The 26,246-nt window shown below is 35.7% G+C and overlaps 1 protein-coding gene across 1 annotated transcript; it reads left to right on the top strand.

Moving 5' to 3' along the window:
* The first annotated feature begins 16,186 nt into the window (after nt 1-16,186).
* On the top strand, nt 16,187-17,931 carry LOC103994556 (uncharacterized). Its single transcript, XM_009414916.3, has 4 exons — nt 16,187-16,629; nt 16,932-17,050; nt 17,429-17,554; nt 17,654-17,931. Exons 1-4 carry the CDS (start codon nt 16,369-16,371, stop codon nt 17,736-17,738), a joined length of 591 nt encoding a protein of 196 aa, XP_009413191.2. The 5' UTR covers nt 16,187-16,368; the 3' UTR covers nt 17,739-17,931.
* Nucleotides 17,932-26,246: the final 8,315 nt, after the last annotated feature.

Here is a 26,246-nt window from a genome sequence, read left to right as displayed (position 1 = left end):
TTTACATTCTCTTAATAAGAGTTGGGATCCGAAAGTAACTGCAATACAAGAGGCAAAATACCTTAAGAATTTTGTACTCGAATAACTTTTTGGTTCATTGATCATATATGAAATGACATGCAATGTATGTAAGAACTTAAGAATCACCTTCCAAAGAATAGAAAGGATTTGGGACATAGAACAATTGAAGACCACTCGAGCATAAGCTCAAGTGATGGGGAACTTGAACTCCTGATGAAATTTAAAAGGTTTAAGAAACAACAATCAAAAAATAAAAATAAACTTAAAAGAACACAAATTAGGACGAAATGAGTGCATCCGAAGAAGAGGAGTAAACCGATGAAGACAAAGTGGCGAACCTTGCTTTAGTGACTCTCGTCAATGAGATAAACAACTCAAACGAAACTTCTTTAGTTTACTTTAAAATTACTTGATATTTTTCATGAGTTGTTTTTAATTTAGTTTAAGAAAATTATATAAATTTTTCTTAAAAATTGCATGTTTAATAATATAATGAAAATATAAAAAATTAGGATTCATGCTTATCCTTCTAGTAATGATCAAGAAAATTACATATTTTATGATAAAATAATAAAATATTAGATTTAAATCTAATGATAATCCTATGTATGTTTTTAAGAAGCATTAATGTGTATCATATTGATTTTCGTATTGTTTCTCGATTTTGATTAAAGATGCTCAATGATTAATGATATCATGCCCAAAGTAATGATGCATAATGATTATGCTTAATAAGTTTATATTTCAAAATTATGCTTAATGATTTTTGTGATTTATGGCATATCGGTTTGTACCATAATGAAAGTTATTTTTTCTGTTTTAAAAATGATGCATGTTTTGATTTAGCATAAATGAAAAAGACATGCTCATATTGACAATTGTATATTTAATGATGCATAATGATGTAATAAAATATTAAATATTTTAATACCATGATTGATGATTTTATGTATGAGATTTTAAAGTTATACATAATGATTTTTATGATTTATTGATCTTGATGATTTTTATGATAAATCTTGTACTTTCATTATAAAAGATGATATATATTTTGATTTGGCATAAAAAAGACAAAGGTATGCTTGTATGAAACAAACTAAAAAGAGGAAAGCTTTTTTCTTGAAAAATTTCTCTACTTTATCGACTTTTCAAAAAGAAGAGTCTAATGAACCTATTTTTATGAATCTCTTGGACCATGAAAATGATTTTGATGAGTTAAATTTGAATGACTTTTTATCCAAATCTTTCATATATTCTTGAGATTTATTAATCAAAATCTTATATCTCCTATTCTTCTTTTTGTCATTTACAAAACAGAAAAATTATCTAAATGAATCATGAATGTTCTTTTGGTATTCATGAATTGATTATAACTTGAAAGATTTATTATGAATCAAGATTTTTTATTAATCCTTCTCCTACGATTCTACTTGTTATCTTCTTAAGAGAGGATTTTCTAAATAAATCTTGATTTTTCTTGTGAGTTCTTGGATTTATTACTTGAGCTTTTTTTTCAAGATCTCTTCTTTATACACCTATGTTTTTTATTCTTGATATTTTATTTAAAAAAGAGATTTACTATATGAATCATGTCTTTTAGTATTCAAGTGATCTTATCTTTCATGACATGATTTCTTTGTATTTATGGCTTGTATGCCTTGAAATGATTTGGGATGATACATGCAACACTATGATTTTTTTTAATGATGTCAAAATCAATATTTATCATTTTCTGAAATGATACTCTAGAGTGATGATTTAGAATCATGCATGTAATGATGATTTTATATTTTATATATATGATGATTTGGTATTATGCATGCAATACTTCAACTTATTATAATGATGCATGCAATGATGAAATATTCAAAAATTTGTTTTGATATTCATGACTTGATTTTTCATCTTTATTATTTATCTTTGTTATGAATTAGAAATTGTTGTAAAGAGAAAAACAGATACAAAATTATATTCTTCCCTTCTTTTTGATAATGACAAAGGGAGAGCTAGCTTACACAAGTCAGAAGATGCAAAAACTTACTTGCTTACACATCTAAAGAAAAGCAAAAATTACAAACGTACATATCGCAAAAAGAAGCAAAACTTTTTAGATTGCTCAAAAGCAAAGAATACTATCTTGCATTTGTTTTTGAAAACTTGCTAGCTTGCATGCTCTTAAATGATATGAATTTGCTAACTTGCATGATAATTAAACTTGAGATTTATTATGCAACGATTTGAACTTATATCTCAAACACTTAGATAGTTGGAATTTTCAAACACTTAGATAGTTGGAGTTAAGGTTAACTTCATCATCAATTGGTTGCCATCAACAAAAAGGGGGAGATTGTTGAATCTTGGATTTTGATGATGAAACCAATTGATAAGTATTTATGATTTGATCTGTGTTTTTAGTGATGCAGGATGCTTCGATCAGGATGAGACAATTAAAGCAAGAAGAATCATGTTGGGACGGAGGAAAACATGTTAGAAGATTGGACGTCGAGCCGGAGGATTGGTCGATGTATCGATAGAAGGCTTCGAGCCATGGATTCGGACATTAAGCCAAGAAGAGAGGATATTGCGCTAAGGATATCGGAGTTACAAAGTCAATTGGCCGATTGGGCAATAGGCCACAAGAGAGGACGATGCACCAAAGAATCGGACGAAGCGTCGATGGAGCAATGACATACCGGATAACATGATTCATGCTTAGTATTAATTGTCTAGATTGAAGTGTGTTTTTACATGTGCAGGATTAACTATGATAGCAACACATAAAGCAAAATAAAGTCCTAGAGTCAAGAATGTGATTTCATTGGGAGTTCGAGAGTTCATCGGAAGTCCGGACGTTCGTCGGAAGTTTTGTAGGAACCAACCAAGAAGTCTTGGAGCTTGCCATAGAAGCTCATCGAAACTTGCCAAGAAGATCGTCATGAAGTCTAGGAGCTTGCCAGAGTCCGCTTAAACATTACCGAGAGATCATCGGAAGTTCGCCGGAAGATCACCGAAAGCTCGCCGGAAGAAACTAGACTTACGGACTTATTTAGCTTAGTAAATGTCTTAGATTTCGTAGTTAGCACGTAATTGGGATTGGACTTGGGCCAACCCAATTATGGGCCAATTAGGCCGATATAAGGACTATGTTGGGCCCAATAAAAGGCCCAAACAATGACCCAAGAAGTGGCACCATGATGGCATAGTCTTCGAGACTATGTCAGGCGATGGTACCGCTAGTCTGGTCAGTGGTACCACCCCTAGCAGGGTGCTAGGTGGTGGTACCGCTAGTCTGGGTGGTGGTACCACCCAATGGCCCAGTGCCAGGTGGTGGTACTGCCAGATTGAGTGGTGGTATCGTCAGACTAAGCGGTGGTATCGCCCAACACAGTGTTAGTGTCAGACTAACACTAGCGATGGTATCGCCCAACATAGGCGGTGGTACCACCGTACCCAAGAAACCCGAGATGAGATATTTTTAGGCTCCAAGTTTGAATCAAATTGAAGCCTATAATTACCCCTTTCATCCCTGGTTAAGATACACAAGATTTGAGAGTAAAAATAAAAATAAATGCTACTACAATCTTGTGTGAACTCCTCTCAAAAGTTCTAAGTGTTAGAATAGTTTGAGAGAGTAGTAAGTGGGGGGTGTAAGGGTTATCTCCTAAACCCGATAAAAGGAGAATCGAGTTGTAAAAGTTGGTTGGTCTTCACTTATTGAAGGAAGACCAATAGTAGATGCTGGTGGCCTCGACGGAAGAGGAATCGGTGGAGTGGATATAGGTCACGACGACTGAACTACTATAAAAATCTGGTTTGCCTTTACTTTGAGCAATTTACTTAAACGGTAAACTGCCTTCTCATTACTTACTACGCTCTTCCACACGCTTTCAATCTAAGCATATTTTCGGAATCGGTTTTCAACGTACGAAAAGGTTTTTCGAATCGACGTTTTTACCGCTACACTAATTCATCCCCCTTTCTTACTGTTGACTCTTTTCCTAACAATATATACATAGATATATATATATATATATATATATATATATATATATATACATATAATATATAAATATATATATATATATATGTATGTATGTATATATGTATATATATTATATATATATATATGTATGTATATGTATGTATGTATATATATATATACATACATACATATATATACATATATATACATATATACATACATATACATATATACATACATATATATATATACATACATATATATATATGTATGTATATATATATACATATGTATATATATATACATATATATACATATGTTAGATCTATTATCCTATTTTTGACACCTCATTTGCTTGTTAGTCTTCTTATAATAGTCTTTCCAGTATAATGTCTTTGCCGTCCTTGTCTTTTTCTCTTAAAGAACGGACACAGTTATTTTTATGCCATTTGCAGAAAGTTAGAAGCAATGGTTGTACATAAACAAGCTTGTGCTTTTATACAAATTTGAATAATAGATTTCAGGCAGATTTGTCGCAGTCCTAATCCTTGTTAGTAATACAACAGTGTGTGGTGGTGTTATGCTTATCAGCTAGTCAAGCGGTTGACATGACTAGCTAACATGACATTGTTGTTAATGTTGAATCTCGTATTTTAACGATGAAACCAATTGATAAGTATTTATGATTTAATCTACGTTTTGAGTGACACAGGATGCTTCGATCAGGATGAGACAAATAAAGTAGGAAGAATCATGTTGTGCCAAAGGAAAATATGTTAGAAGATGGGACGTCGAGCCGGAGAATCGGTCGACGTATCGACAGAAGGCTTCGGGCCATGGATTCAGACATCGGGCCTAGAAGAGCAGATATTGCGCTAAGGATATCGAAGTTGCGGAGTCAACTAGCCGATTAGGCAATAGGCCGCAAGAGAGGATGATGCGCCAAAGAATCGGACGAAACGTCGAGAGACCAATGACATGCCGGACAACATGATTAATGCTTAGTATTAATTGTCTAGATCGAAGTATGTTTTTACATGTGCAGGATTAACTATGATAGCAAGGCATGAAGCAAAATGAAGTCCTGGAGTCAAAGACGCGATTTCGTTGGGAGTTCGAGAGTTCATCGGAAGTTCTGGCAGAACCAGCCGAGAAGTCTCGGAGCTTGCCGAGAGTCCACCGGAACATTGCTGAGAGATCGTCGAAAGTTCATCGGAAGATCGTCAGAAAAAACCAAGACATATGGACTTATTTAGCTTAGCAAATGTCTTAGGAATCGTAGTTAGCACATAATTGGGTTTGGATTTAGGTTGACCCAACTAGAGGCCAGCTAGACCCATGTAAGTACTATGTTGGGCCCAATGAGAGGCCCAAACAGTGACCCATGAGGTGGCATCGTCCTGGCACAGTCTCCGAGATTATGTCAGGCGGTGGTATTGCTAGTCTAGGCAGTTGTACCACCCTAACAGGGTGCCGGGCAGTAGTACCGCCAATCTGGGCGGTGGTACTACCCAGCACAGCCTCCCAAGCGATGGTACTACCTAGTGTCAGACTGACATTGGCGGTGGTACCGCCTATGCCCAGGAAACCCGAGATGAGATGTTTTTAGGCTCCAAGTTTGAATCAACTTGAAGCCTATAAATATCTCTCTCATCCCTAGTTCAAAGACACTAGCATAGAGGATTCAAAAGTGAGAAAACGTTGCTACAATCTCTTTAGCAATTCCCTCCTCCACTCTAAGTTTAGAATTCTATAAGAGAGGAGTGAGTGCTTGTAAGAGTTTTCTCCTAAACCCGTGAAAAGGAGAAGAGAGTGTAAAAGAGTAGTTGATCTTCGCCCATTGAAAGAAGATCAATAGTAGATGCCGATGGCCTCGACGTAAGAGGAATCGATGAAGTGGATGTAGGTCACGATGACTGAACCACTCTAAAATCTAGTTTGCATTTTATTCTTGATGTTTACCTTACTACAAACTGAATTCCTCCTTTACTACATTTCCATACAATTTTAAGTTAACATCTTTACGAAATCGGTTTTATCGCAATGAAGTTTTTGAAGACGTAATTTTTACCGCTGTACTAATTCACCCTCCCTCTTAGTGCCAACCCCGTTCCTAACAATTGGTATCAAAGCCTCATGATTTCTCATTTGGTTTAACACCCAAGAGAAATGGCTCTTTTCGGCTTCAAGAGGGTTACTCTTTCATTCGTCCTCCCTTTTTCAATGGGATGGACTAAACATATTGGAAAACTTGAATGAGAGTTTTCTTGCTTTCTTTAGATTTAAACTTATGCAACATTATTGAAAATAGTTTTTAAATATCTTCTTTTCCAATGAACCATTAGAATGATTTGGAGAAGAAGATATTTTCTTTAAATGTAAAGGCTATGAATGCCTTATTTTATGCCTTAGACAAAAATAAATTTAATCGAATTTCTATATGCGAAACAGCTTTTGAAATTTGGCATACTCTTGAAATCACACATAAAGGCACTAGCAAAATTAAAGATTTGAAAATCAACTTTCTGATATATGATTTTGAACTATTTTAAATAGAACCAAGAGAGATTATTGGAGACATATACACCCGTTTTACGGATGTCATCAATAGTCTAAAAGGACTTGGTAAAAGCTTTTCGAATTTTGAACTCGTTAACAAGATTTTAAGATCTCTTTCTAAAAATTAAAATTTGAAAGCAATAGCAATACAAGAATCAAAAGATTTAAACTATTTTCTAATTGAAGAACTAATTGGGTCTTTAATGACCTACGAAATGACTCATGTTGAATATGATGAACTTGAGAACCACCTTCCAAAGAACAAGAAGGATTTAGCACATTGAACAAAAGAGACCACTTGAGTATAAGCTCAAGTGATGGTGAACTTGAACTACTCATGAAATTTAAAAAGTTCATGAAACAAAATTTAAAGAAAAAAAAGAACGCAACTACTTGCTATGAATGCAAGAAGAAGAATACAAATTGGGATGAATCGAGCTCATCCAAAGATGAGGAGAAAATCAACAAAGGCAAGGTGACAAACTACTCCTTAACGGCTTTCGACGATAAGGTAATCATAATTCCTTTAATTTATTTCGAAATTACATGATGTCTATTCAAGAGTTACTTTTAATTAAGTTTAGAATAATTATTTTTCTTGAAAATTACATGTTTAAAAATAAAAATACAAAAATTATGATCATGCTAGTAATTTTGAAAATGATAATAAAAATTATATGTTTTATTTTAATGGAATAAAATGTTAGATTTAAATGTAATGATGATCCTATGAATGTTTTTTAAGAAGAAATAATGTGCATCTTGATGATTTTCGATTTTGATTGAAACCATGCTTAATGTCTTAATGAAAATATTAAGAAGTTTAATATCATGCTTAATGATGATGCATGGATTTTGTATTGAAAACTTAGCTTGAAAAGTTAGATTCACTTAAAAAGAAAAATATATATTTTATGATAAACAAATAAAATGATTCTGATTGAAAATATGAAATCATGTTTAATGAAATAATATAATTTGTGATCATGCTTAATAAATTTATATTTCAAAATTATGTATGATGATTTTTGCGATTGATGGATTATCGATTTTTACGGTAATGAAAGTGGCTTTTTTGGTTTTAAATGTTGATGCATGTTTTTATTTGGCATAAATGAAAAAGGCATGCTTCTATGAAATAAATCACATGAATTGAAACAACTAAAAAGAGAAAAGTATTTTTTGTAAAATTTTTTTTTTCTCTATCTTATTGACTTTGATGAATCTATTTGATCATTTTTTTATGAATCTCTGAAAAATGATTTTTATTTGACGATTTGAATTTGAATGAGTTTTTATTCAAATTATGATCTTGATCTCTTAGAATTACTTGTGATTTTTTTTATGAATCATTATCTTGATTTATCGATATTCGATACATGAGATTTTTCTATGAATCAAGATTTTTCATACTATGATTCTTCTTAGTATTCACTAAAAAGGATGTATTCAAATTAACCATGATATACCATTTGATATCTTGATAATTTATGACTTAAATTTTATTATGTAAAATTCCTTGTATTCATGAAATGTGTATTTCATCACCAAAATTCTCTTGATATTTTTCATGTGATAATATGAAATTATGCATGAAATACTTTTGATATTATTTTAATGTATACAAATGAAAAGTTGTGATCATGTACGGTAGGATGAAATTTGAAAAATTGATACCATCATGATGTGAAATATTTATGATTTGGAATGATGAAAGCAATACTTATACTTTTTATTATGATGATGTATGTGATATATTGCATATGATATGAATCATGATTAAAATTGCTTTGATTTGAATTCAAGATTATGTTAATTATGGCATTTTGAAATAAGAATGATTACTTACCTTTGTCATGATTTAGAAATTGATATAAAGGGAAAAAAAGATATAAAATTATATTCTTCCTTTCTTTTTGACAATGACAAAGGGGGAGAAATATTGCTAGCTCAAGATGCAAAACATGCTAACTTGCACTTTGCAGCGAAAGCAAAATTGCTAGCTCAAACATTGCAAAGGAAGCAAAAATTTACTAGCTTACGACTTACATATTTCAAGAAGCAAGAGTTGCTTTCTTGAACATTTCTAATTTGCTAGCTTGCATGATGTAGAACATGCAATCTTGAACATCACCAAGATTTGTTAGCTTACACTTTGCAAAAGAAGCAAAAATGGCACTTCTCAAAAGAGAAGAAAGAATGATCCTATTGTGTGAATTTTGCTAAGTTACACATTGCAAGAAAATGCAAAAATGATGCTATCTTGCACATTTCAACAACTTGCTAGAAAAGCAAATATGCCAACTTGCATATCTTTAAATTTTGCTAGCTTATATATTATAAACCTGCTATCTTACTACCTTGCATATCTACAACTTGATAGCTTGCATGATGTAGTACTTACTAAATTTTCAAACTTACAATTTGCATGATGATAAAACTTGATATTATATTTTTTATGCAATGATTTAAACTTATATTTCTAAATACATGAGAATTGAACTTCTTCTTTTTGTTGATGACAAAGGGGGAGAAGTACGATCATGTTATGGATGATAAAGTGTTACAAATATTCATGATGAAATTTGTAATGACTTAAATTCAGCTTGAATTCAAGGTTCTATCAATATGGCATATTGATAGGGAGAGTTTGGTTAAACACCGGGAGTTAAGGTTAACTCCATCATCAATTGATTATCATCATAAAAAAGGGGGAGATTGTTGAATCTCATATTTTAATGATGAAACCAATCGATAAGTGTTTATGATTTAATCTATATTTTGAGTGACACAGAATGCTTCGATCAGAATAAAACAATTAAAGCATGAAGAATTATGTTGTACTGAAGGAAAATATTTCAAAAGACTGGACATCGAGCCGGAGGATCGATCGATGTATCGATAGAAGGCTTCGGGCTATGGATTCGGGCATCGGACCAAGAAGAGCGGATATTGTACCAAGGATATCAGAGTTACGAAGTCAACTGGCTGATTGGGCAATAGGCCGCAAGAGAGGACGATATGGTGAAGAATCGAACGAAGCGTTGAGAGACCAATGACATACCAGACAACATGATTAATGCTTAGTATTAATTGTCTAGATCAAAGTATGTTTTTATATATGCAGGATTAACTACGATAGTAAGGCATGAAGCAAAATGAAGTCCCAAAGTCAAGGACATGATTTTATTGGGAGTTCGAGAGTTCATTGGAAGTTCTGGCGAAACCAACCGAGAAGTCTCAGAGCTTGCTAGAGAAGCTCATCGGAACTCATCAAGAAGATCGTCGTGAAGTCCAGGAGCTTGTCGGGAGTCCGTCGGACCATTGCTGAGAGATCGTCGAAAGCTCGCTAGAAGAAACCAAGACATAGGGACTTATTTAGCATAGCAAATGTATTAGGAATCGTAGTTAGCATGTAATTGGTTTGGATTTTGGCCAACCCAATTAGGGGCCAACTAGGCCCATGTAAGGACTGTGTTGGGCCCAATGAGAGGCCCAAACAATGATCTATGAGGTGGCACCATTGTGACACAGTCTCCGAGACTATGTCAGGCAATGGTATCGCTAGTCTGAGCGATTGTACCACCCCTAACAGGGTGCCAGGCGATGGTACCACCAGTCTGGGTGGTGGTACCGCCCAATATTAGACTAACACTAGTGGTGGTACCTGTTAAGAGCAAGAGCACTAAGAGGGAGGGGGGTGAATTAGTGCAGTGGAAAGCTTTCATCGGTTCAAAAAGACTTTGTACAAAAACTGTTTCAGAAAGATCTTTAACTTGAGAGCAAACGAAAGTATAGTTGATGTAAAGCAACGGAGGCAGTTTGCAAATAAGATAAAGAGCAAAATGTAAATGCAAACCGAGATTTATAGTATTTCGGTCAATCTTGACCTATATCCACTTTTGGCTTCCTCCTCTGACGAGATCACTAACGTCCACTAGAGGCTTTCCTTTAATAGGTGAAGGCCAACTACCCTTTTATAGCTTTACTCCTTTTGACGGGCTTAGGAGACAACCCTTACAGATTTCTAATCCTCTCTTGGAGGATCAAAACTTAAAAGAAAAGAGGGAGAAGAACTTCTAGCCTTTTACAATACTTTTAAGCTCTCAAATTCTCAGAATAAATACAAGCTTTCGGTGCCCTTTCATGCAGGAAAGGGTGGGGTTTATATAGGCCCCAACTAGTTTGAATTTGGAGCTCAAAAGTGTCATCTCCCAGATTTTCGGGGTCCTGGCGGTACTACCGTCATAACTGGGCGGTACTATCGCCTGACATTGCTTGGAGACCGGGCTCAAGCGGTACCACCACCTGATAGGGGCGGTACCACTGCTTGACTTCTGGTGCGTCAATCGCTTCTTCCAGCGAGCTTCCGGCGAACTTCCAACAAATATCCAACGAACCCTCGGTGATGCTTCGGTGGACTTTTGACAAACTCCTGGACTTACGATGATCCACTTGGTGAGTTCTGACGAGCTTCTTTAGCAAGCTCCTAGACTTCTCAGATTTGTTCCCGTAGAACCTCCGATGACCGTCCGGACTTTCGTCGAACTCTCGAACCCCCAACGTGATCATGGTCTTGACTCCGGTGTAACTCCTGCTGTCTGTCTTACTTCCATCATAGTTAATCCTGCATATGTAAAACAAACTTCGATCTAGACAATTAATACTAAGCATTAATCAAGTTGTCCGACATGTCATTGGTCCCTCGACGTTTCGTCCGATTCTTCGGCGCATCGTCCCCTCTTGCGGCTTATTGCCCAATCGGTCAGTTGACTCCGCAATTCCGATATCCTTGGTGCAATATCCACTCTTCTTGGCCTGAAGCCTTCTGTCGATACGTCGATTGATCTACCGACCCGACATCCAATCTTCTGATATGGTCTCCTCCGGCACAACTTGATTTTTCCTACTTTAATTGTCTTATTATGATCGAAGCATCCTGCATCACTCAAAATGCAGATTAAAATATCAACACAATTATCAATTGGTTTTATCATCAAAATACGAGATTCAATAGTACCGCCCAACATAGGCGGTGGTACCGCCCGTGCCCGAGAAACCCGCGATGAGATATTTTTAGGCTCCAAGTTTGAATCAACTTGAAGCCTATAAATATCCCTCTCATCCCTGGTTAAAAGACACAAGCACAAAGAATTCAAAAGTGAGAAAATGCTACTGCAATCTCTTTAGAAATTCCCTCCACTCTAAGTTTAGAATTCTGTAAGAGAGGAGTGAGTGCTTGTAAGGGTTATCTCCTAAACCCGTGAAAAAGAGAAAAGAGGTGTAAAAGGGTAGTTGATCTTCGTCCGTTGAAAAAAGATCAATAGTGGATACCGGTGGCCTCGACGGAAGAGGAATTGGTGAAGTGGATGTAGGTCATGATGACCGAACCACTCTAAAATCTGGTTTGCGTCTTATTCTTGCTATTTACCTTACTGCAAACTGAATTCCTTCATCACTACGTTTCCATATAATTTCAAGTTAACATCTTTATGAAATCAGTTTTATCGCAACGAAGTTTTTAAAGACATAATTTTTACCGCTGCACTAATTCAACCCCCCCTCTCAGTGCCGACCCCGTTCCTAACAGCTAACCGATCTTTGAATGTATTACGGACTCATATAGTGAGATCCACACTCAAGCCTAACAGCTTTGTTCTTCGTTCGTTTATTCTCTGAGAAAATTTCTTTTTAATTTATTGGGGGTCTGGTATTGCAATGCTCACTCAGTTTCACCATGTTTACGGAGTATTTTGATTTTATGGCAATGAATGAAAGGTTCAATAACGATGAAGCCTGGCTAATCTTGGCAATGGGAAACCCCATTTGAGCGACAAGGATGCATAGTGAACTAAATGATGCTGACACCGGCACCTTGGAGGAAGATGAAGAAGCTCTAAAGCATGAGATTAAGGTAGTCAAAGTTCATTTATGAGATTCTTTACTCGACTCTCTTTCTTGGGCAATCCTTGATCGAGAAATTCAGGTTTAGAATATCATATTTTAATTGAAAGGTTTAATATTAAAAATCCATCAATGATGAGTGTGACATTTTTGATAGTCTTCTTTCAATCTCTTTCACATGAATATTTTCTAATATTCTTTCTCTATTCATGTGCAGCTCAATTATTTGATTTTTTTTTCAATCATCCTAATTTAATATTTTCTAATATTCTCCTCCTATTCTTATTCACGTGAGACTCAATTATTTGGTGCTTTTTTTTTTCGATCATCCTAATTTTTTTCTTTGACTTAGCTTTGATATCATGTTAGAGATTCAATTATTGACTCTTATGCCATGTTAGAGATCCATTAAAGATGAATATGAGTCAAATTAATCAAGATCAACATATATCAAGCTAAGCATCAATTCAACCAAAAATCTCAAGTTATTCGGTTATGGGTCAAACTCAAATATATGTCATCCGACACTCTTGATGTTCATCAATGTAGGACTATTCTTTTAGTCTTCTTTCTAATCTCTTATCACACATAAATATTTTTTAATATTTAAGAATCTAGTTTCATTTTATCTATACAAACCTTTAGTAACTTTACAATAAGTCGGGGCGATATCCATGATTGAAGATCTTACTATAAAAGGGGCTATGAGTACATAGGTAGAGGTCGAGATGATGGTCAACTATGTCAGATTTACGATGACGACTTGTGCTAACAGTAATGGTGGTTTTGGCACAACCCAGCAGATTGATCAGAGATCAAGAGACCGATCATAGATGCGGCTATCACTGGAAGCAGCCATAAGGTTTAGGGTTTCATTTCTTTTACCGAGCAAACTTTAAGTAGTTATCAGGTCTTGATGGATCATTTCTTATAATAGTAAGTCGTCAGTGTCGGCACACTCGCCTCTGTGCAAGAACCTGTATGTATCATCAGTTCAAGCATGGAGAATAGAATAGCACTACCAAGAGCTGTATATTTCGTCAACAGATATAAAGGCCTTCTTAATATCCATTAAGTATCACATAAAAAGTCCCAAAATTTTATGAAAACTAAAAAATATATAGCAAATTTGATAATTAAGGTTTGGGAGATTTGAACTAATTGAGATTCATTGCAATATTTTTAATAAAATTATGGTGTTTTAGTGGACGACAAAAATGTTGGTAGTCTTCAAAACACTTTAAAGTCCATTTAAAAACATTGCTAATGTGAAAATCTTACTTTTATCATCATTTTTCTAATAAATAAAAATAAGCATTATAAAATTTTTCTATGCATATATACTTAAATTTAAGGTTAAGTGAAATGAAACGAGAATTTGTCAGCATTTATCTTGAAATACACCAAAATATTCTTAGTTCCAAATTCAAATATCATTTAACAACTCTCAAATAAATCATTTTATAAAATCTTAAGGTTGATAATTAAGGTCAGTGAGAATTTGTACTAATTAACACCAATTTAGAGTTTTCTTGAATAATGCTACAATATTTTTGATTCAGCAACTTAACATATTATTTCCTGGTTTGGTTGGTCAATCAAGGTAGATTTTCACGAGAATATAAAAAATTAAGAATGTCAATCATCAATTTATATAAAAAGTTTGAAAAGTCAAGACTCTCCTTACGCATTTTTGGAAATGGAAGATATAATATGGGAAAACCTCGTGAACTTCTCCTGAAATCACCCGACATATAAGATTTCTATGTTCCTTTCCATCTCAATTTATATGACTGAATGGTGCATTTCATCAAAGTACAATTGGCACACAAGAAAGAGTGCCTAATATGAGATCAACTTCATCATCATCACATCATATTTCACCAAGAAATAAAAGTAAAAGGGAAAAAGACCAGGAACCGGTCTCTTAGGGATTCAGTGGGAGAGGCGGCGATGATAGACTTGTGTACCATGTATTATATGGTTTCCGATCAGCCACATATGAGACGGCAAAGAGCCGCTGGTCTGGTGTGACGTCTCTTCTGTTGTCCTCCTCGTTTGGTATCTTTCACCCTTCAGTATCTATCTTTGATACCTTTTCTTTGGTCCCCTTTCATTATCATTATTATTATTATCTTATCTTTTAATCTTCACTGCTAGATGAGAGGATTCGCAGCAACCCCTCCTAATAAATAGTTTCGTAGGGCACTTTATGCCACACCCACCAAAGGTACCACTCATAGTCAGCACAAACGTTGCATGATTGGCTTTCTCCATTGGAGGTTCGGTTTTTGTGATGGATCTTGGAAGACGAGAAAGTAAGAAGTCGTTAGTGCATTCACGCGTCAGCATGCTGATGCGACCAAAATATGGGTGCCAGTGTTTGATGACGCAAATAACCCCCCTCCCCCAGCCAAGTTTATAAAATATCCTGAGTCCTTCTTTCTTTGATAAGTTAAGTTTTGGAACTTTTGATCATCCAATAAGAATATTTATCATGATTCAATGCAGATGTTCAGTTGGAATCATGTGTCTATCTTTTTACAATATTTAATAAAAAATATTTAAACAATAGATATTGACTGGGTCCAATAATTTCAAAATCTTAACCTTTTAGGAAAAATCCTATATATATCTTTTAAGATTATCCACAACTCTAACAAGATATTAGAATTGATCATAAGTTCAAACCCTATATATATTCTCATATTTATAAGCTTTAAGCTTTCAATTATACTAGTAAGTCAATCAAAATATTTTTTATATTTTAATTAAAATGTTTCATGTCATATGTTTGTGGTATCAAAATAGATCATGTATTTGAATTCTATATCTGTTTCTCAGTTTTTTCAAAATTTGTAAGTGTTTAATATTTATAAAAACTTATAAATATTAAATATTATGAATATATTCCACCTTTTCTACCAAATTGTAAGATCTTTTCATTCATAAGAAACTTCAGCTATTGGATCACGTAACACAATCTTGTAGGAGCCTAGAGTTTTCGACTTTGTGTAGCTTGCATATTCTATTTAAAAATATTTAATCTCTTAATAATATTTGTGTATCAAGATAGAGAGGGATGGGCTATGAGAATAGTCTAAGGATTAAGAAAGTCATATCTTATGTATTGGGTTTGACCAAAAATCTATAAATTTAAAGCTTTTGGATGGAATTGATGTTTGATCTAATATATGATAACCCTGATTAGTTTGATTCAAACTTATCATTATAAAATTTCTGACATTATATTAAAGCCATTGGATAAAGCTTCATATAGATGAGTAAAAAAAAATTAAAAAATTAAAAAGATTAAGTTAGTATGTCAAAAATTAAAAAAAAAATAAGTCAATGATTTAACTTAAGGAAGATGAGTCACAGTGTAACGAGTAGATACGAATGAGTGAGTGAATCGTGTCATAGCATTAAAAAAAAAAGATATGGACTAAATTTGAATTCTTAAGAGTAAGATGAAAGCAATAAGTAACATTAATTTACAAATTTAAGTTTCTGAATAGGATTGATATCTGATTTTATATATATTAACGCTGATGAAAGAGTTAGGCAATACAATAATCTGTTGTCGTTGGACCTGTCTGCCATTCCTTGTTGATCGCCACTGCATTTGGGTTTCTTGATTTGGTTAACGTAGAAATGTCGGCACGAAGATGCCATGTCGGAAAGGGACAACAAAATATTGGGTCATTTTTACGGCGGTCTCTTTCGACGAGAGGGGCGAGACCGAAGCACCACTGCTCTCTTTCATCCGCAAAGCCATCCGTTCCTGCCGGGGGGGTGGGGGTTGTGTCTTGCTTTGATTTCTTTCTCCTGCCCTCGTATTTTAAAGAAGAATCGGAGGAAAGACATGGAAAGACCGTGACCAGAGTTTGGCCTCGGTTTACATGGTTTTGGACGGTGGAGGACTCAGGAAGGCCACCGCCAGAGAGATGGAGAGGCAGAAGGTGGTTGTGGTGGTGGAGGAGGCCGACGCCGCCCGGACCGCCCTCCTGTGGGCCGTGCACAACTTCATTCGCGGCGGCGACTCCATCACCCTTCTCTACGTCTGCCCCTCCACGCGATCCAAGCGGAAGCAGAGGAACTATAGGCTCAAAGGATTCCAGTTGGCTCTCTTTTTCAAGGACCTCTGCAATGGTATAGCCGAGGTACAGGTGTCGTTGTCAACCAATCCAGCTTAACCGGGAATTCTATCTGTTTAGGAGCTTTAATCTTCTCTTGTTCTTGTTGTATGTCAAATTTCTCTGCAACTCCCTTTTCTGTACCTGCTAATTCTTTGCAGCGTCACCCCTGCCCAAACCCTAAAAAACTGACAGATAAGCTGCAGTAATCCTTGATTGATTTTATATCAGAGCCGCAATGCGGCAATCAGTAAGTGACTGAAAGAGGCCCATGTTTAAGAAAGGATATTGAAATTGGCTGATTTGGGGGATGATTACATGTTTTGCAGGCTAAGGTGGAGATCATAGTGACAGAGGGTGACCAAGGGGCGCTGGTCGTGTCGACTGTGACCAACGTTGGGGCTTCAACTCTTGTGGTAGGACTCCATGACAAGAGCTTTCTCTACAAGTAAGTTTCTGCCATTCTTCCTAAAGAGTTCAAACAACAGTTTTCCAGGTTATGTCTTTACAATCAGTCTTTGATTTTGTTCTCTTTAAAACGTCAGAATGTACTGCTACATTCTAGTGCTTGCTTTTTGGTTACTCAAATCATAGAATATGAGTTAAGCTTTAATGTGCAGTTCCATTGGATTCTTAAAAAGGTTTACTGAAATGATATCTAGAGGTTGCTTCTGATGTTGGTCTACATAACTTTAGACATCCAAAGTATTTCTTTCGGAACAGCTTATTGGGATAAATTTACAGGGCATCCATCATTTACAATGAAAAAGACTTTGCTATAGAAAAAAATTTCCTGAATAATTTGTTAGTGATCTCTGAATTCCAGGGCTCCCATTACAAATATTGGCACAAGAAGCCTAAATTGTCGGATTCTTGCTATTAAGCAGCACTCAACTACACAGTATGGCCTTCTCAACACAGACTTCTCTCAAGTTGAAACTACAAGGTTATGGTGAGTCAGTCATTGGGTCTCTTCTTCATTGATATAAAATTGAGAAAAAGAAACATGGTATAATAATGTCTATTTCTCTTTCTTTTTTTTCGATTGCAGCATATCAGAATCCAGAAACCTATTTCCTATCTTCCCTCTGTCTTTAAGAATGTTCTTTGGAAAGTCTAAGAGGAGAAAGTGCTAAGGTTATAATTTAGAGTGCAGGACTATGGGCATTCCCCATGTGACCACAAGCAAACCTTTGATATATATTTTTTTCTTTTCTTTGACTTGCAACGAAATACGCACACAAATAGAAAAAACAGTCAAAATTGTTGATCTGTGGGTTTCTCTTAACTATCAAACAGAGATTTAGCAATCAGCAGTACTCTTAACAATTCGGCCAAACTTTCTTTGATGATGCTTGCTGTTGCCATTATTTACGCAAGCTCCGTTCTCGTGTTGTTCCTTGTGCTGTTTGTTTTGTGCTGCATCAGTGGTGGCATGATTACTGACTGCATCAGACAATCCCTGGGTGATAATAGGTGCAAGGAAAAGATTGGTTTGATTCTGTGGCTGTGTTCTCTTTTGCAAGATGTTACAGTTGTCTGCGTGGTTTGTGATCATCGTACTAATTACTGCTTGTATATTGATCTTTTGAGGTGTCCACTTTGAGTAAAAGAGAACTACTGGTGGTTTTGATTAAACAAAGCCCGTGACAGAGTAGCATCCGTGGAGAGAACATCAAAACCATAGTGCTTGCTTGATCTGGATTGCTTATGATCTATAAGAGCGCAATGCTTATGTAAATGTTCAGGGTAATATACTGTGCTATGAATAATTGTCTGTTGATAATAACTTGAAAATGGAACGGACTAAATATGTGTGAAAATAAATACAAAGCTAATCAAGTTTGTGTGGATCTCAAAGATATCACCCGCTTAATGAAAATTTGTGTGCCTCTGAAAGATAAATTCATTTGGTTAATCAACTGCATTTTGGTGTAGAAGTTCTTCATTTTCATGTAGTTTGAAATTTGATTGAAATTTAATTGCTTTTACTTTTATATCTTCTTTTAATTTATTTTTTTTTGCAAAATATCCTAAGAATCATTTTCTTTTTTGTTTTCCCTCAACGTTCTTAGGAAAATTATATCTAAAATGCCTTGTGGACTCATCGAAGATATCTTTTTATTTTTTCTTTTTGATCTAATTGTTTGATCTCTTATCATCATGGTTTCGATATTATTAGATTCATCATAACAATTCTCAACCAAATCTCATTGATCAAGCGAAAGAAACATCATTCTCAACTTCATAATTTTGAAGTTGTAGTTTTCACTGTTGAAAATGAGAATACTGTTCGCCATGATGGAATCTTCCCCAAAACTTAATTTCTTTGCAACTCGAGTCCATAAGTCTGAACGATCAAGAGAGCGATTCGGCTCTGATATTAAATGATGGAAATTATGTGGTTTATAGGATTGCTATATTAGATTTTAAAGAAAAGAGAAGGATTTCATTCTATTTTTCTCAGTCGCATCTCTAGTTTTCATCCACAATCCTAATAACTAAGAATAACCTAATTAGCAACCCTATTTATTTCCTAAACTATCTCATAACATTTTTAATATTTTTAAAACACCCATATTGATCGTTCATTTGTGGGGCGGTGAATTTTGGCCTATCGACACCTCCCATTTCAGCTTCTACCAACGATTGACATCTCTCGACGCCAAGGTCCTTCTATTATGCTTCTTCCTTCTATTATGTCGTCTTGTATGCTAATTAGGAAGATACGGTTTTTGTAGAGCTTAAGTTTTATATGGTGAAGTTTGTCTTTTGGAATGTGTTCCCGGTGGACGAGGACTTTATTAGCATCTGAGTACCCAAGTGAATGGTAGCTGTGAATTTTTTTTTTAAAGAAAGACATTTTATTGAAGTCAAAAGAAAACAACTAATTATCTATCTAAAAAAAAAAAGCCCAAAGTTCCTCCCAGAAAGAGCTAAGCCGATGAGTTTTGTTATTGGTAGTTCTAGAAATTTAAGTAAAACAAGATATTTGAAGTGAGTTGAAAAAACATGATATATATAGTCAAATTATAATAATATCGCGGAAGAGAAGAAAAAAAAAATCTTTTTTCCCCTCTTTTGTTTTTCATAGATGTTTGACTCAAGATAGGTTAAGATATTGGGTTGTACTTTAATATATCATTTGGAATCAAAAGAGAAGGATGAAATCAAATCCACAAAAGAACGGAACAAGGATGAGACATTTTTCGAAAAATACATTCAAACAAGCTTATTTTCAGAGACAATTTAACATGCCTAGTTCCCTTCTAATGAATTCAAATTGGTCTTCATTTAAGGCTTTTGTAAAAATGTCTGCTAATTGATGCTTTGTGTCAATAAAGTCTAGAACGACATTATTATTAAGGACATGATCACGTATGAAATGATGCCTAATATCGATATGCTTAGTTCTAGAGTGCTGAATTAGATTTTTGGTAAGACATATGACACTTGTATTATCATATTTTATGGGAATGTTTTTCAAGTGAATTCCATAGTCTTCTAATATATTTTTTATTCAAACAACTTGTGCACAGTATGCACTTGCAGCAATGTATTCGGCTTCCGCCGTAGATAGTGCAACTGAATTTTATTTCTTGGAAGTCCAAGAAACAAGTGCATGTCCTAAAAATTGGCATGTTCCGGATGTACTTTTTCTATCTATCCTGCATCCGCCAAAATCGGCATCTGCATAAGCTATTAAATCGAATTTATCAGATTTTGGATACTACAATCCTAAATTTGGAGTTCCTTTAAGATATCTAAATATTCTTTTAACACTCTTAAGATGAGATAATTTAGGATTAGATTGAAATCTAGCGCAAAGTCCTACACTAAACATGATATCCGGTCTAGTCGCGGTGAGGTAGAGTAGACTACCTATCATTCCCCTATATGTTTTTTGATCGAAATTTTCACTATTTTCATCTATATCTAACTTAGTCGAAGTACTCATAGGGGTGTTTATCGCTTTTAAATTATTCATGTTAAATCATTTTAATAATTCTAATGTATATTTAGATTGGTTAAGAAATATATCATGACTAAGTTGTTTGATTTGTAATTCCAAAAAGAAGGTTAATTCGCCCATTAAATTCATTTCAAATTTATGATTCATACATTTGGCAAATGATTCACATAGTGATTCATCCGAAGAACCAAAAATAATATCGTCAACATAAATTTGCACAATAAGAAAATTATTTTCAAAGTGTTTGATAAACAATGTAGTATCAACCTTGTCTTTGGTAAAATTATTGAAAATAAGAAAGGAACTAAGCCTTTCATACCAAGCTCTAGGAGCTTGTTTCAAGCCATAGAGAGCCTTAGTCAATTTTAATACATGATTAGGAAGAAGAGAGTTTTCAAATCCGAGAGGTTGTTCGACATATACTTCTTCGGAAATAAAACCATTCAAGGCACTTTTGACATCCATTTAAAATAGTTTAAAATTATTACTACTAGCATAGTCAAGGAGCATCCTAGTGCCTTCTAATCTTGCCATAGGAGCGAAGGTTTCTTGGTAGTCGATACTGTTAGAACCCTTGCAGATTCTAAACTTGGGGTTGATCTCTTTAGGGGATCGGCCTCCTTGGAACTCTATAGGGGTTCCTCCCTCCAAGTTCCTGCTCAAAGGCTGTAGAAAAGATTCATCTATTGCTTATGAAAAGAGGTGGAATACATGACTATTTATAGGGCTTCTAAACCCTAACTCCTAGTAGGACTCTTACTTATGACTCATACTTCTTCTAACCAACTCCTAATAGGACTCCTACTCAAGACTCCTACTTCTAACCAACTCCTAATAGGACTCTTACTCAAGACTCCTATTCCTTTACAACTCCTTATTCTTCTATAAGAAATAACCTCCTAACCCTAGCCGGCCACTTCACCTCTTTAATAGGGTTTGACTTAGATAGGTTTTACATGAATGTCCCTCTCAATTAGGACTCTCCTAGCAAGAGTCATAACAAATCCGCCATCTTCAAATTAGCCTTGTCCTCGAGGCTGACGATTCATGAATTTTGGGAATTTGATCTTCAAGTCATCATAGTTCTCCCAAGTGACATCTTCTATTAGTAGGTTTGCCCATTGTATTAGCAATTCAATAGTGGATCGTCGTCGTCGAGTCACGATCCGTCAATCAATAAAGGCACTTGGCTGAGTCTGAAGTTCTCCTTGGGTAGTCGTCATATTTGGTGGGTGGCTTTGGGCTGTCTCCAAGCACCTATTTACAACTTCCATCTGGCCGTTGGTTTGTGGGTGATATGTCATATTCCTTTTCAATTTAGTACCATACATATGGAATAACTTTGTCCAAAATCTGCTCGTGAAGATGCAAGAAGAATTTATCATAAGCACAATGCGTCCCTTATAGTATAATTCTTTTGAGTCCCAATTGTAATGAGCCATGGGGCTTGGTGCTTCCTCCAATTTTTTTATAATCTTACTAGTCTCTGAATCTTCTTGCCATTCTATTTTAATATCCTTAAGAAAGTCGTTGGTCGGAAGTGAAACGACCGAAACTTCAACTTGCTCGGGTAGCTGCGAAAGTGCATCTGCAAGAACATTCTCTTTCCCCTTTTTGTAAGTTATTTTATAATCAAATCCAAGAAGTTTTGTTACCCATTTTTGCTGCTCAGGGGATGATATCTTTTGCTCCAAGAGATATTTTAGGCTTTTATGGTCGGTCTTGATTTGAAAGCATTGCCTGATCAAGTACGATATCCACCTCGTTGTAATGTATATGAGTGGTTGACCATCTTGCATGAGAACGTCTCCCATTCTGTCTCTAGATGCATCGGCCTCAATAATGAAGGGTCGGTTGAAATATGGTAGCGCTAGCACCGGCGTCGTCGTTATGGCTACCTTAAGTTTGTCGAAGGCAGTGGAGGCTCTGTCCGACTATTGGAAGACATCTTTTTTCAGTAAGGAAGTAAGTGGTGTACTGATCTCTCCATAGTTTTTCATGAACTTGCAGTAGTAGCCTGTTAAACCCAGAAAGTCATGTAGCAATTTTATGTTCCTCGGGGTCAGCCAGTTTTGCATTGCTCCAATTTTGAAGGGGTCTACTGCCACACCTTCCTCTGATATGATATGCCCAGGATATTCCACCTTCTTTTAAAGAAAGCAAAAATTTATAGTGGTTGTTGTGTGTTCAAAAGGTGGTTTTCGGTATGTCTTCTTCGCATACTCGTATTTGATGATACCCGGATCGAAGGTCCAGCTTTGTGAAGATTTGTGCTCCCTTTCATCTAGCAACTCATCTACTACTGGAATAGGGTATTTATCCTTGATGGTTATGCCATTGAGAGCTCAGTAATCAACACATAATCGCCATATTTCATCCTTCTTTCGTATGAGGAGCACCGGTGAAGAGTATGGGCTGCAATATGGCCGAATAACTTCTATTTTGAGCATCCCTTTTATAATCATTTCTATTTCATCCTTCTAGAGATGTGGATACTGATATGGCTGAGCATTTGCTGGAGATTTTTCTGGAAGAATCGTTATACAATGATCATGCCGACGGGTAAGAGGTAGGTTGCGCGGTTCGTCAAATATATCTGAAAATTCAGTAAGCAAAGGAAGTAGATTTGGATCTTCAAATTTTGTTGGCTCTCCCTTAGTTTGCTGCTCAAGTTGTACCAAAAAGCCGCTGCATGTTTTATGCAAAACCTTCTCCATTTGTTGTGTGTAAATCGTTGTTACATCGCCCTCACGTTTCCCGTTCAGTATCACCTGTTTCTCCTTACTGTAAAATTTCATAATTAGTTATATAAAATTCCAAGAAATATCACCTAATGTCATCAACCATTTAATTATGAGCATGGCCTCATGATCATCAAGAGGGAGAAGGAAGAAATATGTAATTATCTCTTGGTAAGGCCTCATGATCAGCAATAGTTTCACTTGCGGGCGCCTATGATCATACTTCAAAATCCATCCATCGGCGACCTTAATGTCAAACCTGCTGCAATTCTCAATAGGTAAGGCCATCTGGATAGTAACCTTACTGTTTAGAAAGTTATTAGTACTGCCCGTGTCGATGAGAACAGTAATCGGTTGTTGTTTGAGAAGGCCTCCAACTTTCATCGTTTGTGGGTTTGAGTAGCCGGCTAGTGTATGTACCGTAACTTCGATCGGTTGTGGCTCTTCTTCTACATCTTCTTTTTCATGTTCAAGGCTCTCTTCTGGATGTTCAATGACCTCTTTTTCTAATGGTTCAATCATAAGAAGTCTCCCTTTACTACAGCGATGCTCACGGCTCTACGGCTCATCACAATACCAACATAACCCCTTCGCATATTGCTCCCGAAGCTCTTCTCTTATTAACTTCTTTGATGTAGGGACTTGGTCAATAGTAGGGGGGGCTAAGGGCTTCAAAATTACAAGTTGAGGAGCGACCCTAGTCCTTCGAGCTTTATGGTTCAATTGCTCCTCTTAATGTCGTGCGAAAGAGATGGCTGCCATAAGCATATACGGTTGTCGCGCTTTAACTTCTCCTCGGATCTCCAGCTTCAAGCCCTCAATGAAGGTCCTCAATAGCTGTTTTTGAGACCAATCACGAGTTTGATTAGATAATCTTTCAAACCTGGTTTGGTACTCCTGAATGGTAGAGGTTTGTCGGATCTTTGCTAGTTGTCCGTCAATATTCTCGTAATCGGTTGGTCTGAAGCGGATCAGCAGTCCTTCTTTGAATTGTCACCATGAAAGGACTCCATAAGTATATTCAAACTAGTCAAACCACTGTATAGCATCCCCTTCAAGATGTATAGCTGCAATTTTCACCATAGATGCATCCGCGGTTTTATGGTACCAAAAATATCGCTCCGCGCGCGAGATCCAACCAATCGGGTCTCCTTCTTCTCATCTAGGGAAGTCCACTCTCATGCATGGATAGTTGGAGTTGCTCATAGAGCTTCTCCTCTCTTGGAAGTCATATCTTTGGGCTTGATGCGATTGGGCAAACCTCTCTCCTTGATGTGATTTCTTCGGGCTTAGTGGTCAGCCCAATCTGACTTCGGTAAAGAGCGTCCGAATCTTATCCTCAATTCGCATCTCGAAGGCTTCGAATTTAGCATTGATTATCTCCTCAGATGTCATAGTATATGCCACCAAATCTGTGATGTTAAGATCTCTCTTTTGTTGTCGGGTTAAAGGCATGTATTGGTTGAGAGAGGTGATGGTCGAAAGGGTTGGTGGATTGGTGGATGTAGGCTACGATTTAGGCTTGTTTTGTGGTTATTTAGGGTGTAGTTTGAGGGTGTAGTTTGGTCGAGTTTTAGGGCTGTGGATGAAAGTTTTGGATCTGTGGTAGATGGTAGCAAAGGTTTGATAGAAATCAGTGGAAGTTGCAGCAAGTATGTGCTGTCTTGTAAGAGTAGAATTGTCATCGAAGAAACAACGGTTTCTCGACGTAGTTTCCACCAAAAACCTAAGAGAATTGAGGAGTGAATTTGATAGCAAAATCACAGTTTATATGACAACAAGGATATCTAATTTAATTAAGAAAATTTTGGCAGTATGACAGCAAGGAAATTGGTGTAATTTGCGATTGCAGAATTCTCGTCGAAAAATTTTAGCGATTTACGACGAAAATTTACAGCAACACAAAATCATTTTTAGAGATGAATTCCTTAATAGATTAATCTTAGATGGAAGCCAAGATGATCTATGAAGTGTATAAGAAATTTCATTAAAAAAAGATTGCAATTAGATGGGTTAAGGCAACAATATGCGGCTGAAACTTTCTACAGCACAGATTTTTTAAGTATAGTAGATTGGATGTAAAAGATCAGTAGTTTATATTGAGAATTTTTTTATGAAACCAAAGGGAAATCAATTGGTAGGAAGTGTCAAAGCTATTATAAAAATTTTGTAGAGATTTGGATAGAAACAACATAGTATCAAGATCAAACAAACAGTGTTATGCGGCTAAAATTTTACAGTGTAGATTTTCAAGTATAGCAGATTAGACATAAAATATCAATGGTTTATATTGAGAATTTTTTTACAAAACCAAAGGAAATCTTTCTGTTAGGAAATGTCAAAGATGTCATAAAAATTTCGTAAAGATTTGGATAGAAAAAACATAGTAGCAAGATCAAACTGACGGTGCTATACGGTTGGAATTCTGCAATGTATCTTTCGTCGTAGAGATGAAAACTTTATGACGAAAAGTTTATGTAGCAATATAGGAATAATTTTTTTAGGATTTTCAAATAAGGATAACTAAATTGCAGCAGCAGTAAGGTATAAAACCAGAACCTGTTGCAATTCACGAGGAGATCAAAGGATGATCCGTGGTGGTGGAGATGACGGCGGAATTTGGCGACGGTCTTTTAAACAATTGTGGGAATTGCTTTGGGCGGTTGTGGAGGGTTGATGGATGGCTGTGGAAGGGCAGCGAGACGCCAAGAACGCTGCTCTGATACTAGGTGTTAGAACTCTTATAGATTCTAAACTTGGGGTTGATCTCTTTAGGGGATCGACCTCCTTGGAACTCTATAGGGGTTCCTCCCTCCAAGTTGCTGCTCAAAGGCCACAAAAAAAATTCATCTATTGCTTATGAAAAGAGGTGGAATACATGACTATTTATAGGGCTTCTAAACCCTAACTCCTAATAGGACTCTTACTTA

Source organism: Musa acuminata, chromosome BXJ1-8 (genome assembly GCF_036884655.1).
Source record: "Musa acuminata AAA Group cultivar baxijiao chromosome BXJ1-8, Cavendish_Baxijiao_AAA, whole genome shotgun sequence".
NCBI lineage: Eukaryota > Viridiplantae > Streptophyta > Magnoliopsida > Zingiberales > Musaceae > Musa > Musa acuminata.
Note: the sequence above shows the minus strand (reverse complement) of the source record. Positions and strands in the feature narration are given on the sequence as shown.

What these genes read in the sequence shown, in the direction of transcription:
- LOC103994556 (XM_009414916.3), top strand. Translation starts at nt 16,369, where the DNA reads ATGGTTTTGGACGGTGGAGGACTCAGGAAGGCCACCGCCAGAGAGATG. An exon ending in TCTGCAATGGTATAGCCGAG is followed by an intron (nt 16,630 to 16,931) that starts GTACAGGTGTCG and finishes CATGTTTTGCAG; the next exon opens with GCTAAGGTGGAGATCATAGT. An exon ending in GTTGAAACTACAAGGTTATG is followed by an intron (nt 17,555 to 17,653) that starts GTGAGTCAGTCA and finishes TTTCGATTGCAG; the next exon opens with CATATCAGAATCCAGAAACC.